This window comes from Pogona vitticeps, chromosome 3, assembly GCF_051106095.1.
Source record: "Pogona vitticeps strain Pit_001003342236 chromosome 3, PviZW2.1, whole genome shotgun sequence".
NCBI lineage: Eukaryota > Metazoa > Chordata > Lepidosauria > Squamata > Agamidae > Pogona > Pogona vitticeps.
In genome coordinates, this window is record NC_135785.1 from 247,923,911 (window position 1) to 247,938,489 (window position 14,579).

The 14,579-nt window shown below is 36.6% G+C and overlaps 1 protein-coding gene across 2 annotated transcripts in view; it reads right to left on the bottom strand.

Annotated features, from left to right (window-relative positions):
- DYNC2H1 (dynein cytoplasmic 2 heavy chain 1) overlaps positions 1 to 14,579 on the bottom strand; it is a 190,117-nt gene that overhangs the window by 53,430 nt on the left and 122,108 nt on the right. For both annotated transcript variants that reach the window (XM_072993639.2, XM_072993638.2), the window contains exons 72-76: positions 10,552 to 10,617; positions 8,755 to 8,805; positions 8,039 to 8,116; positions 5,038 to 5,169; positions 496 to 568 (exon numbers count right to left, since the gene is read on the bottom strand). In XM_072993639.2, the coding sequence (XP_072849740.2) occupies positions 496 to 568; positions 5,038 to 5,169; positions 8,039 to 8,116; positions 8,755 to 8,805; positions 10,552 to 10,617 (400 nt within the window). The remainder of the gene's footprint in view (positions 1 to 495; positions 569 to 5,037; positions 5,170 to 8,038; positions 8,117 to 8,754; positions 8,806 to 10,551; positions 10,618 to 14,579) is intronic.

Here is a 14,579-nt window from a genome sequence, read left to right on the forward strand (position 1 = left end):
GGAAAACCATGTTTTTATATGACTCAAATCTCACCAGTGACCTGTTCAAAAGGACAGAGAGCTGAATCCAGACTCCTTTTAACTTCTAGTCACATTAGGCCAACTGAATTTTAGTTTTAAAAGAAGGGTTGTGCATACATTTTTAATCACAAGATCAGAGGAACACTGAAGGCTAAATCCAATTTTAATGTTTGTTAAACATTAACATTGCCCAGCATCCAGTCAGAATGGAAGGGTAAGTGCATAAATGTTGAGCTCATCTACAAGATCCCCATTGCAAATGATTAACCAACTGGTCACACAAACAATCACACTACCAGCACAATACCCAGGAGACCCAGTGGAAGTAGGGGAGCTAACTCAACAGGACACTAGCCATTGAATTTAGCTCTGTGCATCCTGAATTTAGTCCTGCTTTGGTCTATTATAAAACACCATTAGCTGACTCTAGATAATTTTTTTATTGCATTATTTTAAAAAATTCTGTCAACTTACCCAGAGCTTTACATGCAAAAAGAGCCATTGCACTCTGCAGCCTATCTGGCCTGACAGCCTGGACCACAAGGACCTTGAAGTAAATATAAGTAAGCAAATACAGGTATATTCACATTAGGATTCATACATACCATTAAACAACGTATCTCCTGTAATCACATGAACAAAAGCCACTACTCAATTGCTACAATGCAGAACAAAAGGGAAATCAAGTGAGCATTTCCTTCACTTCAGCAGGCTTGTCTTTGCATGCCTGTTCTGAGATGAGTCCTGGAAATGGTCATGTGATGAGGAGCCTGACTGAGCAAGGCAGGAATGGGAGGATTCACCCTTCCAAGCCATGTTACTGCAAAATGACACCAACCAAAGGATTTATAGCAGAAAGGTTTACTTTAAATGCCATAACAGGCTAGAGAGATGATGCTAAAAAACTTCATTATCCTCTTTACAATTCTGACACTTCTGTCAAAAGAAATTAGCTAAAATGTCTTTCTGGGTAAGTTATAAGGCTAGAGAATTCAGCGAGTTACACAGTACACCTGCTCTGTCTGGTTCGTGCTTATTTGGATCTCACATTGGCTTGAATCGGTTTCTATACATTTAGATTCTAGGTACATTTAGATTCTAGGTCAATTTTTAAAGCACTTCCACTTTTGTATCTACTTAGAAGAAAATAAACTTAAAAACAATCAGAATATATTTTCTTTAATAAATAATTTTCCCCCTCCACCAGTTCACAGTCTGTGTTTCTAGTACCCCCTGTAGAGGGCGCTGTTTATGAAGCATCCTCTGTTAAATAGTATCTCTAGTGTACATAGCTGTGGCAGATTTCCACAATGCTGCATTTCAAGAACATTATTATTTTAGTACTTTCATCTGAAAGTATTATGAAGTATTTAGGTACACAGATGGCCAAGTAGATATGAAATACTTGAACTTGTAAAAATGTTTTGAGAAAGTCCTTCACTAAAGATACTTATCATGGGAAAAGAAGGCAAGTTCTTGGTTGACTTTATAGCAAGAAGAAGAGTACAGACATAAAATGAAAATTCTCCCAAAAAGAAAATGGGGTGGGGTTGTTTTCCCGTAGTCCTGTACTGGGACTCGAAAAGCAATAAAATGATCAAAGTCTGCCAATGACTGAGGGTGGGGGAATCACTGATATACTGATGAAGTCTGAACTGTCAATGACTGAATGAACATTTACATAAATAGTGGTAGATAGCACAATGAAAACACTGACTGAGTGTGCATTAACAATGGAAAACAAACACAAATTTCTACTAGGGATTATTAAGAAACATAATAGAAAAGTACTAGTGCTGTAGATCTATGGCATTTGGCATAATCTGTATAATTCTGATAGCGCATCTCAAAATGAGAATCAAATAAGAAAAAGGTGAAGAAAAAGGCAAGGAACTTATTAAGGAACTATAATATATTTTTACAAGTAAAGGGAAATGTGCATCATATTTTAAAATACGAGAGAAATGATAAAAATTTAGAAAATTATGCATAGTGCAAAAAATGGACAGTGATATATTTTCTCCTTCTCTCAAAAACCTGTTAGCCAAGACCTTGACTATAAACAGTTTCAAGGCAGACAAAATGAATGAGTTTTTCATATATTGCATATTTAACATTACTACAAGATGCTATTATGATCACTAACTGTAATGGTTTTGTAAAAAGGGTGGACAAATTTATAGAGGATGACAAGTGAATTAAACATCCATATTCACCATACTGCTGAACACCAGCTATGGGATTAGAGCAGGAGCAAATGATGACTAATTAGATTAGATGATTAATCCTGTAATGCCTTGCTTATGTGCTTCCTAGATGCATCTGGCTGGTCAGTGTAGGAAACACGAAACTGGACTGCATCAATAACTGTTCTGATAATGTGGACCTTCTTACTATTACCTCTGTATAATTCTGCACTATTTTTCAAACTGCCAAAGACTTTAGGGATAGTCTGGTTAGTTCAGGCTGCAATTCTATATGCACTCACATAGGAGTAAATGCCATTGAAGTTAATGAGGCCCATCTCTGAGCAGACATGTATAGTGGTGCCTCGCATAACGAGTGCCCCGTTTAACGTTTCCGGATAGCGACGATTATCCGGAATGGATTATCGTCGCTATGCAGGGCACCACTGTATATGAATGTAAAATAACTCTTGCTATTGAACAATTAAAATGAACTTTTTTCATCTTATAGATGAGAGCTGAACACATTTAATTAAAATGATATACTTTCTAAATAACATGCACAGATAATGTATTCTTTAGGAAAGACTTAAGCACACTGCCTGAATAAAAAATGTACATAAATTATTTAAACAGTGCCATCACCCTTTTCATAGGAGACAGCTCCAATTAAAATATGATTACAATTGACAGTATCTATGACTAATAAATTAATCTATTGTTTCCATTGCTCAGCCATTCAATGGGCCAGGTTCCAGCCCTTTATTACATAGCCAGCTGATTTAGCTGACAAAGGTTGCAATAACACCAGTACTGCAGTACCAGCCTGGAAGTAAGAGGAAGTAAACATTCTAAAATTCAGGAGGCTTGCAGCTTTCTAAAAAGTCTAGAAACTAGAATTCCAATATATACAATGTGTGGGGTTCTGCTCCTTATATTTTAATGCTACTGACATAATGAGAATCATTCCCATAGGAAATAAGATTGAATTCATATATCTGAAGTGCCTTTGTGGTAGGTACCAAGACAAAAAAAACACAGAGGGAGGCTTCTTGATGGAAGCAGTCTTTATCTCAACATACTAAGGCTACCAAAATTAGAAAAATATGCAAATAAAATATCATGTAATTAAGTGAATTCAATAGAACTACCACAGATATTGTTTTCCTATGCTCACATTCTGGGTTCAAGATGTAAAAGAAATAAAACATCTGTTGCTGTGCAGATCAGTTTTACATCTTCCCTACTATCTAGTTAGAAAAAATTCCTCTGACCTAGATTTTCAGATTCTACGTATTGTTAGTACTTTTTATAAGTGCTAAGCTGACAGTATTAAAACCTCTGTGAAACCACTTGATCAAAAAAATTGGCTCCTTGCAGATTGGAAGGGTATTGAAGGTGGGCCTCTTTAGACCTTCCTAGTACTGTACTGATCTCTATGCTAGGATAAACATCCCTGTCCCTATGCACACGGATCCTGCAGGAAACTCATACATAAAAAAATATCAAGGGTAGTAGCTTGGAAGTAGCTTGTTGATTTAGCTGAAAAGCAATTAGATGGTTCAGGAGGACATCATCTTATGTGCAGCTGAGGCAATGGAGCAAGGCTAGAGGCTAGAATAAGCAGATTTATTAGGTCAAGTTTGCAAATCTCCTCGTGTCACTTAATCCCCACTGGGCCCAGAGCTGCAGTGCTCCCTTGAGGCAGGGTGCTGTTTCAGTACACGAGACCAGATTTCTATATGCATGCTGCCACATCTGCAAAGACAGCCGCATTCAAGCAAACTGCCATAGTTCCCTCTTCAAGAGCTGTGGTATCCTACAGCACATGACCCAATGGATAAATCCTGTTGACTATTTACAGAGGTTACTACTGTAATTATGTTTGGACCAGTATTTGACAGAAAATATATTATTATTCATTTTATATTGTAAAGAATACTGAACTCGAAATATATTTCACTATGTAAAGGATTTTATGTGTACCCTTCCCTTCACATGCTTGGTGACAATTTTAAAAACTGAATTTGTTATTTATCCTTATGATATCTGACACCGAGTACTGTATATGATTTGTATGGCTTGCCTTGCCTTCTGTTTAATTTCTCAGAAGAATTTAATAGCTCACCGGAAACAATGCGAGCATTTCTTCATGCTAATTCGACTTCTGTAGTGTGCTCTCAATAGCACATTTTATATAGAATATTCATGTGAAGTATTTTCACTATATATGTTATGCTTCTTTCTTAATTTAAGTACAGAAAGTATGTTTCTTATGCAGGCTACCACTTCACAGAACCTACCAGTTTCTTATGGATCCCCCTTAAAAACACTTCATAGCACAACTTAGAATATAAAACTTGTCCTATAATGGATTTGAACCCAGTAGCACTTTACAACCAAAATACCTAATATTTAACATAAATAGCAACATCATCTTGCATATTTTATATCATTTATTTCACAAAGAAAATTAAGCTTGCTTTTAACAACACGACATCCAGTGTGCTAGAAATGTGTTGAAACAACAATAAACAAAGGAGAAGAAGCTCCTATGATGCTACACTTGTCTCAAATTGTGGTTCTAGTGGGAACACCTGATGGATATACAGTGCTATCATTCACTAGTCAATATCTGGTCTTACAACTAAAAACCTTCAAGAAATAATGCCACTAAAGATTAAGGTACCAAATCAACTAAAGTCCATTGTGATGACTGAGACCCATAAATTAATTATGATTCATTTTAATGGGACTAAAAATGATTAGTTCTGCTGGAAGTTGGTTTTATCCACAACATTTAGCTGTAACACTCAATATTAATATTTACCTGTTGAAATAGAGAGAGTCGGTTTGCAATAATGGATGGAAAATCTTGTTCGCACATTGAGCTTCGTGAGAAAGTCTGCCACAGTGGTGCATCTTGGAAGCAAAGTGTTTGATAAAGAGCTGGGAGAGCAATCTATAGGAAAAGCAGATATGTTTTACATTTAACACCCAAAGGAAGGAAGGAAGGAAGGAAGGAACTATATATTAGAATTCTCAGACAATCCATTCTTTAGAGCCTTTCAGCAAGTCATTCTAGAGAAAAATATTTCCAAGGAACTGATCTCATGAAGCTTGCTTAAATGTACTCAATTTACAAAGCGATGGCCAGAATCCAATTGGCAATTTATGACTGTGTTAAGTGAAATCATGTAAGTAGTGGTGATGAATTGCCACTTTTCTACCAGCTGCTAGTTATGCTCTTGGTTGTATCCCCAGCCATGCAATGGGCACACAACCAGGAATGCAACTGGCATTTAATTAATTAGCAATAATTTGCCATTGTGACTTGCATGATTTCATTTATACATGCAAAAATCACCAAGAGAAATCTGACCAATATTTCAGGTATAAGACCAACAGCATTGATAAATGGTTTTTTCACCTTATTAACAATGTATCTGCTGGAAGGGAGGGGATTACAATCAAAACAGTAAAAATAGAATGCAATAAAATAGAATATAATGAAATAAAATAAAATAACAACTGAAGATGTTGTCATGGTCATAATCCTGCTGTTCATATACATCAACAAGAAGTAATATTAATATAACAAAACCAAAACACCAACAAAAATTATAAGCATGGCTGCATATATATTTTGTGCTATATGTTATATCTTGAGCACAAGATATTTAAGTGCTTGAGAGACATGTTTTCTTCACAGTAAAGAGAGAATTAAGCTTATTCAGGCATTCCAGTACTGTGAACACAGAATGGGGAAATTCAGAGTTCCTGGATGAGATATATTATCTAGATACATTTCAGTCTGGCTTCAGGTCTTGTTATGGGGACAAAGACTTCTTTGGTCACCTTGGTGAATGGCCTATGCCAGGAACTGGACAAGGGAAGTGTGCCCTTGCTGGTTCTGTTCTATCTCTCCGTTGACTTCAGTATCATCAACCATGGTATTCTTCTGGACCATCTGCCTGGGATGGGACTTGGTAACACTGTTTTACAGTGGTTCCAGTTTTTCCTGAAGGGATGAACTCAAAAGTTCATCCCTCTAGGAAGCTAGAGGCCTGTGGCATCCCTTAGGCTTTTGTTTCCTCTGCCATGCTATTTAGTGTACATATGAAATCACTGGGAGAGAATGTCCAGAGTTTCGGGGCTTGGCATCATCTGTATGAGAATGTCAATGAATGCTATTCCTCCTTTCCATCTAATTCCAAAGAAGTTGTTTCAGTTTTAAGTCAGTGTCTGTTATCAGTAACGAACTAGATGAAGATACATAAACAAAATTAATTTTTAACATGTTTTAACTATTGGTTGTTTTAATATCGCAAGCCATCTTGGCTTATCTTGAGGAGAAAAGTGGGATATAAATATTTTAAATACATATACAGTGGTGCCTCGCTTAACGAGTGCCTCGCTGAGCGATGAAATCGCTTAACGAGGCACTCTGGGCCATCGCTGGAGCATTCGCTCAGCGATGGCCCCTATTGGGTTTTTTCGTTGTGCGATGATCGCTAAGCAATTCGCTTAGCGATTTTCGCACAACGAAGCCGGGGAGAACAGCTGATCGGCGGTTCCAAAATGGCCGCCGGAAGGTCCGCGCCGCATTTTCGCGCCCTGCCCTCGCTTACCGAGGGCGCGAAAATGGCGGCGCTATGAAGAAACATCGCTTAACTGTGAGTTTTAAAGCCATAGGAACGCATTGAACAAAGTTCAATGCGTTTCTATGGCTTTTTAAATTCCGTTTAGCGATGTTTCGCTATAGCGAAGGTTAATCCGGAACGGATTAACCTTCGCTATGCGAGGCACCACTGTATAAACAACATCGTAAAAGTAGGAGAGAGGCTAGGCACTCCCTTCTAAGTGTATTCACAGTACTAGTCTGAATAACACATGGATAGACCTAAAATAAAACAAAAAAAATTGTGGAAGCTCAAAGGCTTAAAAATTTTGATTTGGATTAAGCTTCCACAGGCTGCAGCCAGCTTTGTCAGATGCGTTTACTTCATCTGATGAACTGGGTTGCACTCCACAAAAGCTTGCGCCAAGTACATTTGTAGTCTTTAAGACACCAAATAAGATCCAGTGTTCTCGTTAAAACAAACACAGTTCCCTAGAAATACCTATAACATGCCATGATACAACATTGCCACCTGAAAATTTGAAAATAATGCCTACATGCATACTGTAAAAGGATGTGTTTTCTCTCCTTGCAGACAAACAAGGCTAGGGGAAATTGCCTAACAAACCTATTGCTTTCCTTCACTGAGATACTTTTTTGGTGCCATCCAATAGAATGTACTGGCATGATGCATGTCTTGTGGAAGGAAAGGAAGGAAAAGCAACATACTTTTTAGAAGACTGATACTACACAGTCAGAAGAAAACACTGGAATTTCTGTGGGTTCCAGAAACACAAGTAGCATACATGCATATCAAAATTCCAGTGGGGTCAGAAAACAGCATACATCTCACTCAATGAAAGATGTTGTTTTTCTTTTTTAACCCTGTGAAGAAAGCTTAATTCAAGCAATCTATACTTCCATATAGGAAAAAGTAGAAGATAAAAAACCAATACAATTATTCTGAAAGTTAGCATCTACCTACGTGTTCCACACTAACACACATTTCTATATCATTAACTTAAAAAACAAGGAAATACTACAGAATGCAAAAATATTATAGGTATGTGTTACATGCAAAGAAGTGAGCAACCAATGGAGTTTGGAAACGAGAAAAGTTCATATTAACACTAGTTCAAATCCTATCATATCAAATCTATTTTCATACAGCTACAATTATATTTGAGAAAAACGTTAACCAAAATAATACCTTAAGAGTGGCTACAGCCCAGGTTCTTTCCTGTTCAATCCAAGAGGGTATTTGGTCTCTAACATTTTTTTGAGAATCCTTAGTAGAACAAAAACAAAACTGTTGTGAATATTATGCAGATTCCAGATAAATTAAGGTAAAAATTAAATAGTAATAACATTATCTAGTCATATTGGGCAGAATCATTTTCCATTGTTCCACATGAACAATGATTGATTATATAAGCAATCTGACATCTGGGATGCTTATGGTAGAAAGTATCCAATCCCTCCTTCTGCAAGGTCAGCTGAACGGTGGCTTTCATCATCTGTGCAACAGAAGGCAACCAAAAATGCACTGGCAGAGTACTATGCTAAACAGGATATACCAACAATTAAAGCATCTGGAAGTTTCATTGATTTCATTAGGAGAATATCACACACCTTAGCTTTGCCCCACAGAAATGAAATGTGCTTTAAATTTATCATATTTGGTGGATCATATTCTGTATGAGTTGGAAAAGTAATTGGAGATGAGGTTTTAAAAGTCTGATCCATTGATGCACAGGTCAGATACTATCTTAATTTAGGAGTCAGTCTTCTGCCGAATATATCACTATCACTCTTTTATTTGTCATTTAACAGCAACAGTTTACAACTCTTCTTCCAAAGGAGGCCAGGGAAATACGTAACATAATAAAAGAGAAAAACTTATTCAGAATTAAAAACATCACTCACTGATTTTCTTAACATGTCTCCAATGATCACACCAGTAAATGTGTCCCATTCCTAGGGAAATAGTAACCCAAAATTAGGAAGAGATTGAAGTTTAATTTAAACAAACATGTAATGAACATCATCTTTCTTCCACTATCACAAATCAGGACAGATCAAGTTGATCATATCAGTAAGCCACATATTAGAAAGCCTCTTTTCAGATTAGGAGCTAGACCAACATAGAACTTTTATGTGAGGAAAATGTTGATCAGTTCTGAAGTGCAACAGCAAAAGCTTTAAAATGAAGTTGTGAATTCCAGTGTGACTGCATGCATGTTTACTCAGAAATAAAGGTCTCCGAGTTCAAAACTATTTGACTTCTATTCAATGTGCTTAGTACTGCAGCCTTATTGAATGAATATACAAGTACAGTCATGATAAACCACTATGGAGTGATCTATGCTAATAATCATAGCCTGCTAGATCCTATGTAACTTCCAAAAATATGGCGACAATCTGCAGTCATGAGATGCATGACAAGTTGCAGGACAGCAGGCTTCTTTCCCTTGTTCTCCATCCCTTCAGGACTATAAATTGCCCTCATTCCACTCCACTTTCTTCATCCATTGGCCTTAACTGCATTATATTTGGACCAAAATTAACAGTAGCACAGGCTAACTTGAGCATCTAACTGGCATCTAACTTGAATGGGAAGAGTGGCAAGAAACACTGTGCAGCTCTATAAGTATCAAGAAAGAATCCTATGGTTCATTAAAAAGGTTTCATCTAGGGCAGATTTTAATGGATTGCAGCCCAGTTCCCTGAAATTCAGTCAAAATAAAACTTGTTAGTCTTTAAAGTGCCAGATGACTCTTTGTTGGTTCCAGTACAACAGATTGATACAACCACCACCCTGGGGACGTATGTATGATGTTTCACTCCTCCATGACACTAGGAATCTGATTTTTAAAAATTATGGAAGAGATGCAAGGCATATATTCTACTGCCCATTTTTTTACAATACTATCAAAAGTAAGGCGTCCACAGCCTTGGGGAGAGGGGTCCTGGACCCTGGTCCAACTCTGGAAGCCCAGGTAGACTTGGCGTTCCTTCAGCTGAGGAAGTTATACCAGCTACGGTCCTACCTGGATGAGTGGAGTCTCATGACAGTTATGCATGCATGGTAGCATTCCGTATAGATTACTGCAATGCACTGTACGTGGCGCTGCCTTTGAAGATGATCCAGGGAGTGCAATCGAGCTGCGCGGCTGGTGAATGGTGAGGCCGCTAGGGAACACATCAAGCTGTTCAAATTACATTAGTTACCAGTCGCTGCCCAGGCCCAGTTCAAAGTGTTTTAATGTATAAAGCCCTAAATGGCTTGGGCCCTGGATACCTGAAGGACGGCCTCCTTCCATATGAACCTACCTGGCAATTAAGATCTAGCCAGGGGGCCCTCCTGAAAGAGCCATCCCTCAAGGAGGTAAGAGGGATGGCTTGTAGACAAAGAGCCTTTTTGCAAGCTGCCACCAGACTATGGAATGCCATCCTGAGGGAGATTCGTCTGGTGCCGATGTTGATGACATTTTGTCGCCAGGTCAAAACCTTCCTGTTCCAGAAGGTTTTTAACTGAAATATCAACTGTGCGTCCTGATGGCTATTTTTAGAACATTGTATTTTAATTGTATTTCAAGTGTTTTTATCTTTTTATTGAAATCAAATTGCTGTAAGCTGCCCAGAGAATTTTGGGTAGTGTAGGCAGCATCTGAGTTAAATAAATAAATAAAAGGGAGCCATTAGTACCTATGGAATACCTACATTATCTTGAAAAAGTTCAGGATGCATCCCTTTCACAAAATGCAATGCAAACATCAGCTGATCAGCCTGTAATGCCAGGAAAGATATACATTGAGATGGTTATTCTTTGTTATACCTTCTTAGGAATTCTAATTCTAATGTCATATATACATATTAAAATGCTGGTATATATATTATTGCAAGAGACTTGATGTCATACCCTTAGATTCGTCTAAACCAGAATATCTCAATAATGAAATAAGTATACACACCAGTAAAACTTGAGTTCTCAAACGATTTTACAATCTTTACAAGCATGTGAAGTGGATGAACATCACTATGTGGAGCCGAAAACTGATTCTTAAAGTCTACCTAGTGAATTATGCAAGTAAGATTAATTTCCTTCATGGGCAAGGTGCCAGAGGGCGACTGAACCAATAATCTAGACCCACTTCAATCTGGTTTCAGTCATGGGTTTGAAATAAAAATTGTCTTGTCACTTCAAGAACAACAGGAGGAGAATAACTCTGTTGATTGTACGGACTTGTACAGGAAATTTTAATATCATTGGCCATAGAATCCTTCCAGATAGATTCATGGTATCAGGAACTGGAGATACTATGATCCACTGGTTCTATTCCCATCTAGATACTTTGTTTCAAAAGATGAAGCCAGGGTTCTACTCCACCCATATATGAGAAAAGTAGCTGTAAGATTTTCTCTTCCCTCTGCTACTATTTAACATCTGTATGAAATTTCTTACTATGGTAATCTAGGGATTTAGAATAAATTACCATCAATATTTCCACCAGAACAGTGTTCAAGATCTTTATACTCTACCCTTGAGAATAAAAATTCTTCCAGTAACAAGTCTTACCAGTAATAGCAAAACAGAATTTAGAAATCTCAATAATAGCAAAACATAAGTCATGAAAAATATTCTCACAGGATTGCTGGCCCTACCAAGAGATTTTAATATTAATGTTAATATTATTTGCTGCTTTAATTTTCTGTTTTAGTGCTTTCTTGACATATACCATATTTTTCCATGTATAAGACTCCACCATGTATAAGACTTTTCTAATCCAAAATTAAGAAATCTAAGTGAGGCTTAGTAAGTGTAGGGGAAAGGGGATAAAAGCACTGCAGAATCGCTTTGATACCTGCTTTCCCCTCCACTTGTTTTTGTTCTCTCCTCAGCTTACTTCCGTGTATAAGACGAGCATCAATTTTTGTCTAAACATTTTAGACAAAAGTATAGTCTTATACATGGAAAAATATGGTATTTTGTTGTCATGTATTGTTACCTCATTGTTGCTGATGGCAAAATATACAAATCTAACAAATAAATGTTATTGCTGTTATGTGTCTTCAAATTGGATCTGACTTATAGCAAGCATAATATGGCTTTACCAATTCTACAACTCTAGTGAGTTTTCATGGCTGAGTGAGAATTCAAACCCAGGCCTCTTGAATCCTAGTATGTCACTCTATCCACCACACTACACGTGGTCTCTCAACAAATAAATGCCTAAATAAATTTGAACAAGGCTCATCCTGATTCTCTCAGTTCAATCTCTCAGGCACAACATAAGCTATCCACTGTATGAATTGTTTATATCTAAATGATCATCCAGTTTTATTATATGAGGTTACTGTTTGGTACTTATGTACGATTTTGTGGCAGGGAATGCTTGCATATCATATCTGAAAATTGTTGTAGCATATATTCTATTTACTGTATAGTCACTGAAAATGAAGCCAATTTATGTATATTTTATAAGATGTGAATTTTTATTCTTTTCAAACTAACTAATTTGTTAGTCTCCTAGAAAATATCCAAGGAATTGCAAGGTCAGTAATTCATTTTTTCAAGGTGCTGTGTATTGTATATAAGAAAGAGAACAGGCATGATAGTACCTGTTAAGCAAAGTTACAATGCTGAACATTCCAAACTCCAGCAGATTTATTAAAGATGAATTATCTATGTGCACAGAAGGTGAGCCATTACTGCATAATAACAAATACTGTATAGTGAAATTTCAGTCATTATAGCCGCTTTCCAATTAAAGAAATCTTATTTGATTAATTATTCCACTTTAGAAAACCGATTGATTAAAACTGTATAAAATTGCAGAAGAGAAAAAAAGCAACAATTTGAATCCCCTCCCTTTTTAAATTGTCACAGAAGGTATACTGTTACAAAAGGTAGTCTCTCCTGCCTTACTCAGGAGTGAAACTCACTTTTAAGATGGGGCAGCACAAGCTGCTTTTATATATACATTTTTAAAAATTAAAACTTAATGGACCAATTAATAAGGGAAACTGTTTAAGTTAATACTTTAAAATATTCATAAATTGATTAATTTATCGGAAGCACCCAGTATTATTATTTTGTTCTTAACAGCACTGAAAATATCTTATTAAGCTTAGTTGAAGAAGGCACATAATATTTCTTCTATTATCAATTTCAACAAAGGGCAAAATAACTAATTGTACTAAACAGAAAACAATACACTACCAAGTTTAAATAAACAGCAAGGCTATACAATTCACTATATTTTTTGCCACTGTTCTTTATTGAGTAAACTGGGAATGGGTGCTGTTGTCTGCATGTCCCTGCCTCATTATTCCCTTATAGCTTGAATGGAGAACTCATTCAACATTGATTTACCAATTAAGATCTTAAGCCAAGTGTTATTTCTAACTTAAGACAGTACTCAGCATGCTGACTAAAGCAGAGTTCCCTGCTTCAAGCATAAGTCAATGCTCTGGTTTAAACTGCTCAGGACAAAAAAAAACCCTAAAGGTGTAATTCAAAGGGAGAACTAGAGAAGAGATGAATGTCCATCCCTGACTTGATCAGTTTAGCATGATTTAGAATGAGCTAACTTAGCATATAATAAATTTTCCAATTACAGTGGTGCCTCGCAAGATGAATCCCTCGCAGGACAAAAACCTTGCAAGACAAATGGTTTTGGCAATGGGGTTGATGACTCGCAAGACGAATGTTCCTATGGCCGTGCTTCACAAGACGAATGTTTTCCGTTTTTTGTTCCTGCCTCATGTTTGCTGATTTTTAAATGTTTTTCTGTGATGCTTAAAAAGTTAGTTTTTGATTGAAATATTTGCAATCATCTGCTCATATGTATGGCTTTAAAGAGCACTTAATAAACCCTTTGTAAACCAATTTTGACTTTGTTCTGACTTTTTTTGCCCATGGGAATGCATTAAATTAAATTTGTCTTGCGAGACACCACTGTATGTATATGCAGTTTTAAAGTCTGGTGTTCATTGCTTGCACTATCAATGCTAGATGTTAGTTTCTGTACATTGAGGACCTCTAACAGCTTCAAAAACCAAAAGCATAATTCTGTCTCCCGGCAAACTGACAGTGTTGGACTGCAGCACCCACTCAATGAACCATATTTCCACTGCCACTCACAAAAACTGAATTTTGAAAGTATTAATAGCTTCCTAAAACTACTTTTTAAAAGCTGAAAAAGGCTCGTACCTGGAAACAATTTTTAAAGTGAAATTGATACACAGAAGAGAAACAATCAATTTAGGAACTTTATTTCTTGGACCAAAAAGCTAAAACCAACCTCCCCAAAAGTAGCCACCTTCCATATTAGTGTGGGGAGGCTGCAATACAGTAAGATGCTAATGTACAGTAGCCACATAAAAACAAGCTAGTTTGGACAATGGTCAGGGATTATGAGAGTTGTAGTTCTTTATTTGGAAGGTCACAAATTCCCAACCCTGCTTTACTATAAGGATTATGCATACATCCAAGAATGACAGCCCTCTATTATTATTATTATTATTATTATTATTATTATTATTATTATTATTATTATTAATTTATTTATTTATTTATTTATTTATTTATTTATTTATTTATTTGATTTATCCGCCCATTTGGCACCCACTATTCATTCATGTCACGAAGAGTCGGAAACGACTAAACGACAACGATTCATTCATGTAGGTGGTTCCATGACAATAAAGGGTTGCTTATATGGAAAACACCAGGAGAGAAAGAAGGG